Source organism: Rhinopithecus bieti, unplaced genomic scaffold, assembly GCF_001698545.2.
Source record: "Rhinopithecus bieti isolate Rb0 unplaced genomic scaffold, ASM169854v2 scaffold_759, whole genome shotgun sequence".
NCBI lineage: Eukaryota > Metazoa > Chordata > Mammalia > Primates > Cercopithecidae > Rhinopithecus > Rhinopithecus bieti.
Genome location: NW_016803631.1, coordinates 500,544 through 508,693, shown reverse-complemented (window position 1 = coordinate 508,693; position 8,150 = coordinate 500,544). Strand labels below are relative to the sequence as shown.

Sequence of the window (8,150 nt, the reverse complement as noted above, 5' to 3'; positions counted from 1 at the left end):
AAAAAAAAAAGAGCCCATATAGCGAAGACAATCCTAACCAAAAAGAACAAAGCTGGAGGCATCATGCTGCCTGACTTCAAACTACACAACAAGGCTATAATAACCAAAACATCATGGTACTGGTACCAAAACACATATGTAAACCAATGGAACAGAACAGAGGCCTCAGAAATAATACCACACATCTACAGCCATCTGATCTTTGACAAACCTGACAAAAACAAGAAATGGGGAAAGGATTCCCTATTTAATAAATGATGCTGGGAAAATTGGCTAGCCGTAAGTAGAAAGCTGAAACTGGATTCTTTCCTTACTCCTTATACGAAAATTAACTCAAGATGGATTAAAGACTTAAACATAAGACCTAAAACCATAAAAACCCTAGAAGAAAACCTAGGCAATACCATTCAGGACATAGGCATGGGCAAAGATTTCACAGCTAAAACACAAAAAGCAATTGCAACAAAAGCCAAAATAGACAAATGGGATCTAATTAACTAAAGAGCTTCTGCACAGCAAAAGAAACTATCATCAGAGTGAACAGGCAGCCTACAGAATAGGAGAAAATGTTTGCAATCTACCCATGTGACGAAGGTCGAATATCAAGAATCTAAAAGGAACTTAAACAAATTTACAAGAAAAAAAAATCAAAACGTGGGTGAAGGATATGAATAGACACTACTCAAAAGAAGACATTTATGAGGCCAACAAACATGAAAAAAAGCTCATCATCACTGGTCATTACAGAAATGCAAATCAAAACCACAATGAGATACCATCTCACTCCAGTTAGAGTGGCAATCATTAAAAAGTCAGGAAACAACAGACACTGGAGAGGATGTGGAGAAATAGGAATGCTTTTACACTGTTGGTGGGAATGTAAGTTCAACCATTGTGGAAGACAGTGCGGCAATTCCTTAAGGATCTAGAATCAGAAATACCATTTGACCCAGCAATTCCATTACTGGGTATATACCCAAAGGATTATAAATCATTCTACTATAATATTACAGCACTATTTACAATAGCAAAGTCTTGGAACCAACCCAAATGCCCATCAGTGATAGCTTGGACAAATAAATGTGGCATATATACACCATGGAATACTATGCAGCCATAAAAAAGAATGAGTTCATGTCCTTTGCAGGGACATGTATGAAGCTGGAAACCATCATTCTCAGCAAACTAACACAGGAACAGAAAACCAAACACCGCATGTTCTCACTCATAAGTGGGAGTTGAACAGTGAGAACACATGGACATAGGGAGGGGAACATCACATATTGGGGTCTGTTGGGGGTAGGGAGCAAGGGGAGGGATAGCATTCGGACAAATACCTAATGCATGCAGGGCTTAAAACCTGGATGATGAGTTGATGGGTGCAGCAAACCACCATGGCACATGTATACCCATGTAACAAACCTGGGCATCCAGCATATATATCCCGTAACTTAAAGTATAATAAAAAAAAAAAAGAAAAGAAAAAAAATTCTCTGCCAACAGTATTTCTTATACTCAAACCAGCTTGTTGTCTGTACTATTATACCTCTCATTCGATTTCATTCTTCTAATTAAAAAAAAAAATTCTTAAACTAAAAATACATCTATATTAGGCTTTCTATTAGGAATGGCTAAGACTTTTTCTACTCTATTAGCCTGGGAATACCTTAAATGTAAGACTGTGTCTATTCTTTATATACTCAAAGCACCTTAAATAGAACTTAACATATCATGGTGATCATTATGGACTGTTTGTGTCCCCGAAAACTCATATGTTTAAACCCTAATCTCTAATGTGATGGTAGGGACTTTGGAGGTTTGGACTGGGTCATGAGGGTGGTGTCTTCATGATGGGATTAGTGCCCTTATAAGAAAGAAAGAAGGAAATGACAAGAAAGAGACAAGAGAGCTCCCTCTTCCTCTCCACACAAACACAAAGAGGAGGTCATGTGAACACACAAGAGAGTGGCTGTCTGCAAGCCAGGAAGTGGGCCCCATGAGGAAGTGAATCTGTTGGCTTCTTGATCTTGGACTTCTTAGTTTCCAGAACTATAGAAATAAATGTCTTTAAGTTACCGAGTCTATAGTATTTTGTTACAGCAGCCTGAACAGAGTAAGTCAAGTGACTGAGTTATTACTATCTCTGTCCATAATTGACAAAAGTTGTGAATCTGTTCAAGCTTTGATATAGTAGCACGCCCAAATGTACATATAGCTAAGAATTCTTCTAAGGTAAAGGGGTTTCAGCCTTGTAGACTTATCACTTCTTATAAATTCTAAGATGAACCTCTGCTGTCATTATACTTAAGAAAATTGCTAGCACACATGAGGTAAAAATAGTTTTCATATTAATATAATGTATTCATTAATGCGAAGTTCCACTCTCCTCATTAGTTATTTTTGGATTCCCACTTGCGGGTACCTGGTGAGGAAATATCATTTTTAAAAAATCAACTGACAGAGAGCTTGGAGCAAAATAATCCTACTACATTCCCCATGTGGAGCTAAGAAACTGTCTTCAAACAGAGAAGCCAAAAGAAGAGAGAAGCACGAAGGTAAACTGGACTTAAGGCAGGGCCCAGCAGCTAGAAGTCAAGGTAGTACTAAAGACATATGAGCTTGTAGTTATTAGACAACTTGAAGATACAGCCCAAAGGAGATTATAAACACTTTTAGGAAAAACGAACAAGAAAACAAGCAAGAGACTGATTGATAATTGATAAGTATTACCAAAAAAAACTGAACAGATTTTAAAAGAGAGATTATAATATCTATGTGCCAAATGCATGCAGGTGCAGGCAATAAAGGTCAGAAGATGACCATGAATAAGAACCAGAAAGGCACCAAGAATCAATGTGTAAATGAACAAAAAGAGTTAAATTAAGAAGGCAGTCAGAAGCCAGCCATTCACACAAAGCTTTAGAGGACCTAAATCTGAGGCTAAGTAAATAAACTGGGATATCTTGTGAGGGTGGAGGCAAACAGCAACTTTTAAAAGGGCCTTCCAATAAGGAGAATCAACTTCAAGTTAGAGAATTGTGTTTAAAATTACTTAAAGCAGTGGTCCCCAACATTTTTTGCACCAGGGACTGGTTTCATGGAAGATAATTTCTCCATGAACTAGAGGGCCAAGGGGAAGGATGTTTTGGGGATGATTCAAGCACATTACATTTATTGTGTGCTTTATTTATATTATTATTACATTGTAATACATAATGAAATAATTATACAACTTACCATAATGTAGAATCAGTAGAAGCCCTGAGCTTGTTTTCCTGCAACTAGAGTCTCATCTGACGGTGATGGGAGACAGTGACAAATCATCAGGCATTAGATTCTCATAATAAGCCTGCAACCTAGAGCTCTCACCTGCACAGTTCACAATAGGATTTGTGCTGTTATGAGAATCTAATGCTACCACTGATCTGACAGGAGGCAGAGCTCAGGCAGTAATGCGAGCAATGGGGAGCGGCTGTAAATACAGACGAAGCTTTGCTCACTAACTTGCCTGTCACTTACTTCCTGCTGTGTGGCCGGGTTTCTGACAGGCCATGGACAAGTACTAATCTGTGGCCCAGGGGTTGGGGACCCCTGACATAAAGCATAACGTAATAAGTACCTAAAAGTATCTAGTTATTCATATTTTTGATATCTTATACCCAATTATGTCCTTATTAAACATAGTAATTAATGATTAATAATTACGCTTTTCGACTTTATTAGTCTTGTTTTAAGAGAATGAGCATACCTGAAACAAATATCATGCTGAATTATAAATGACTTTTACTCATGGCTAATCTAACTCTATAGTGTTGTCGTCCAATAGAAATATAATGTGAGCCGTCTAGATAATGTTAAATTTTCTAGTAGCAATGTTTTAAAAGTAAAAGAAATAGGTGAAAAAACAATATATTTCATATTAGCATTTTAGCATGGAATATATATATACAATTTTGGTATTTCTTTGAAATCTGGTAAATATTTATACTTGGAAGAATCTCTACTTGGATGCTAAATTTTCATTAGAAATTTTTGATATGTATTTAGATTTTATAAAACTTACAGTTGTAAAAGTAGATTCACATACTCAAGTTGTTCCAAACACACTTAGGTTTCCTAATAGAATTGATCGTCAATTTTTAAATTTAAAATAATTAAAATTAAATAAAATTTTCAGTTCCTCAGTTACAAAAGCACATTTCAAGTGCTCAACTGATACACAGGGTTAGTGGCTATCATATTATACTACGCAGAACAGACCATGAGGCCATGTACTAGACATCACTACTTAAACTATTTAAATGGCAGGTAGAGCACCTAGCAAATTCATCTCTTCAAGATGACAAATATTTATTAAAAAATTAAAAATGGCCTCAACTTCTTTTCCTTCAGTTTTCTTTGTCCATCTAGCATATTGAGCCATAATTCCTCAATTTGCCCAAATATAAATTGCATCTATGTCAGACCTCTCTAAAGCTCTGAACACAGCCTTCAGATATTATCACTATACCACATCCCTAGGAAAGCTCATCCTCTAGTATGCTCCTCTTCAAAGTTTTAATTAGCATTCATAAGAGGACTTTCCAACCTATAGCCATAGTCCTGACCTCTTAATCAAACTTCAATTCCATACTAGACATTTCCACTTGAAAATGCAACTAACTTCAAAGGGATTGCATACTTTTTCCCAGTTTTTACCTTGGGCTTATCACTTCTCTTAAACATCTATAGGGCCTTGAAACCTTAGACTCAACTTAGACTCATCATTAAAATGTTATATATTATCTGTATAAAAACAGTGTCTCATACTACAACTTTTATATTCTTACAATTTTTTTCTTAATATTTCATTTGACCCTCTTTTTTTCCAAAGTCATAGTGAGTTAAGACACTTATCCCTTAGTTCTTCTAGCTTACTGCAATTATTTAAAATGGTCTATTCTCCCGCTCTCTCCAGCATACTTTTATGTCTCCTCAAAAAAACAAAAAAACAAAACAAAACAAAACAAAAAACTCAAGGGGTGGCGCCCAAGATGTCCCAATAGGAACAGCTCCAGCCTCCAGCTCCCAGCACGAGTGACACAGAAGACAGGTGATTTCTGCATTTTCAACTGAGGTACTGGGTTCATCTCACTGGGGCGTGTCAGAGAGTTGATGCTGGTCTGCGGGTGCAGCCTGACCAGCGAGAGCTGAAGCAGGCGAGGCATCACCTCACCTGGGAAGCTCAAGGGGGAAGGGAATTCCCTTTTCCTAGCCAAGGGAAATTGAGACACACAACACCTGGAAAATCAGGTAACTCCCACCCTAATACTGCGCTTTACCAAGGGTCTTAGCAAACGGCACACCAGGAGATTATATCCCACACCCGGCCTGGAGGGTCCCATGCCCACGGAGCCTCCCTCATTGGTAGCACAGGAGTCAGAGATCTAACTGCAAGGTGGCAGCGAGGCTGGGGAGGGGCGNATAATAATAAAAAAAAAAAATTAAAAAAAAAAAAAGAAAATGTGGTACCAATATACCATGGAATGCTATGCAGCCATTAAAAAGAACAGGATCATGTCTTTTGCAGGAACATGGATGCAGCTGGAGGTTATTATCCTCAGCAAATTAACACTGGAACAGAAAAACAAATACTGCATGTTCTGACTTTTAAGTGGGAGCTAAATAATTAGAACTTACGAACACAAAGAAGGAAACAACAGACACTGGGGTCTACTTTAGCGGGGAGGGTGAAAGGAGGGAGAGGAACAGAAAAGATAACTATTGGGTACTGGGTTTAATACATGGGTGAGGAAATAATACGTGCAACAAACTCCCACAACATGTGTTTACCTATGTAACAAACCTTCACATGTACCCCCAAACCTAAAATAAAAGTTAAAAAAAGAAAAAAAAAGTTAATGAAAATAAAAAAAAGAAAGAACTCAAAACTGAGAATATTTTTAAAAATAGAATAAAATGTAATAGAAAAAAAAGTGTCTTCACTGTTGTAGAATCAAGTTCAAACTCTTTTCTGTTTTTTCCTTTTTTTTTTTAAGAGAGAAGATCTTGCTCTGTTGCCAAAGCTGGGGTGCAGTGACATGACCATAGCTCACTACAGCCGTGCGCTTCTGGGCTCAAGCAATCCTCCTGCCCTAGCCTCCTGAGTAGCTAGGAAGACAGGTATGTGCCACCACACTTGGCTAGGTCTTTCTGTGTTGCCCAGGTTGGTCTTGAGCTCCTGGGGTAAAGTGATCCTATAATCTCAGCCTCCCAAAGTGCTGGGATTATACAGGCGTGAGCCACCACATCTGGCCTTCAATCTTTCTGAATGAGAATACTCTAACTCTGGTAGGTATCTGCTCTGGGACTCAAAGATGCCATACTTATTCCTCTTTTCTAGTCTTGTCCACTTCCCTTGCCTGTAATGCCCTCATATTTCCAAATCTCACCCATGCTTTAGAGATAGAGAGACTAGGTACCATTGGCCCCACAAAGTTTTTTCGAATCACTCTTGTTCACATTGGTTGTCCCCTGCTCTTCTTTATAGAGCTTACTTTCCTGTTAGTTATGGGCCAGAAAATATTTTAGGCATTACAGTCTCTAGAAACTACTGAACTCTAGAGGTATAGTGAAAGTAGTCATGGATAATACAAACAAATAGGTATAGCTGTGTTCTAATACAATTTAATTTAAACAAATAAGCTGGATTTAGCCAACAGGCCATAGTTTGTTGACCCATGCTTTGCTGACCAAATGTATAAACTCGGGAAAAAATATAAAAAGCAATTGTTTGAAGGTTTTAGATAGCAAGCAAAGGCACACAGACATGACCCTGAAATAAAATGCACTGACTAAAATCAAAATTTATCTTGTGTGCTTGTCAAACACTATTCTGGGTGTTTCTGTAAGGGTATTTTTAGATGAGTTTAACATTTAAATTTCTAGTCTGAGTAAAGCAGATTGCTCTCCTTAATGTGGGTGAGCCTCATACAATCAGTTGAAGGCTTGAGTAGAACAAAAGATTGAACCTCTCCCACATAAAGGGAAATTCCTCTTGCCTGACTGCCTTTGAGTTGGGACATCATTTTTTCCTGACTTTAGAGTCAAACTGAAACACTACTTCTTCATGGATCTTGAGCCTGCTGGCATTTGGACTGGCACTATGCTATCAGTTCTCCAGATTCTAAGGCCTTTAAACTCAGACTAGGCCATCAGCTCTCCTGGGTCTCCAGCTTACCAAGTGCAAATCTCAGGACTTGTTAGCCTCCATAATTGCCAATTCCTTATAACCAAGCACCTTCTCTTTCTTTCTCTCTCTCCATATATCTTCTATTGGTTCTGTTTTTCTGGAGAAACCCGACTAATATGCCTGGCTTTTCCCAGTGTGTGTTTATTAACACAGTGAAAAGAGTTCAAATAAGAAGTTGCGGCAATTACCAGCAATTTCATCATTTGCCCAGTGTGGGGTATACAGAGTTTGGAGTCTAGGTTCTTCCAGGTCAGATGGTCTGGGTTAACATGGTGGGCTTTCCATTTAAACCACAGAAGGATCCCACCTTAGGTATAAGGACTGTGAACCAGGACTAAGGGCAATACTCTAACAGCAAAACTGAAATAAACCTCTCCATAGAAAGGCTAAACCCAAAACTCCACAGGAACAATTGACCTGCCAGAATTTAACTGCTCTCAAGTCTTCAGAGAAAGATATGAATTTCTATAATGTGTCATTCATGGTGTCTACTATAAAACAAAAAATTCATAGGCATGTGAAGAAGCAGAAAAATTTGACCCAGTATTAAGAGAAAAAACAGGTATTAAAAGACTCTCAAATGATCCAGGTATTGGATTTATAAACAATAACTTAAAACTAACTATAGTAAGTATGGTAAACAATCTATAAGAGAAGCAAATAAAAATCATAGAACAATACAATGTATGAAATGAAAAATTCACTAGGTAGGATTATAGCACATTAGACACTGCAGAAGATAGGGTCAGTGTACTTGAAAACGGACCAATAGAAATGATCAAAACTGTTTTAGACATGAAGTCCTTGCCCATGCCTATGTCCTGAATGGTACTACCTAGATTTTCTTCTAGGGTTTTTATGGTATTAGGTCTAACATTTAAGTCTCTAATCCATCTTGAATTAATCTTCGTATAAGGNT

General features: G+C 37.8%; 1 protein-coding gene across 1 annotated transcript in view; it reads right to left on the bottom strand.

The window, feature by feature from the left end:
• Window positions 1-8,150, bottom strand: part of IQCB1 (IQ motif containing B1) — a 78,268-nt gene that overhangs the window by 56,733 nt on the left and 13,385 nt on the right. The window contains 1 exon segment of the mRNA XM_017891065.1: window positions 7,239-7,246. Coding sequence (XP_017746554.1) covers window positions 7,239-7,246 — 8 coding nt within the window.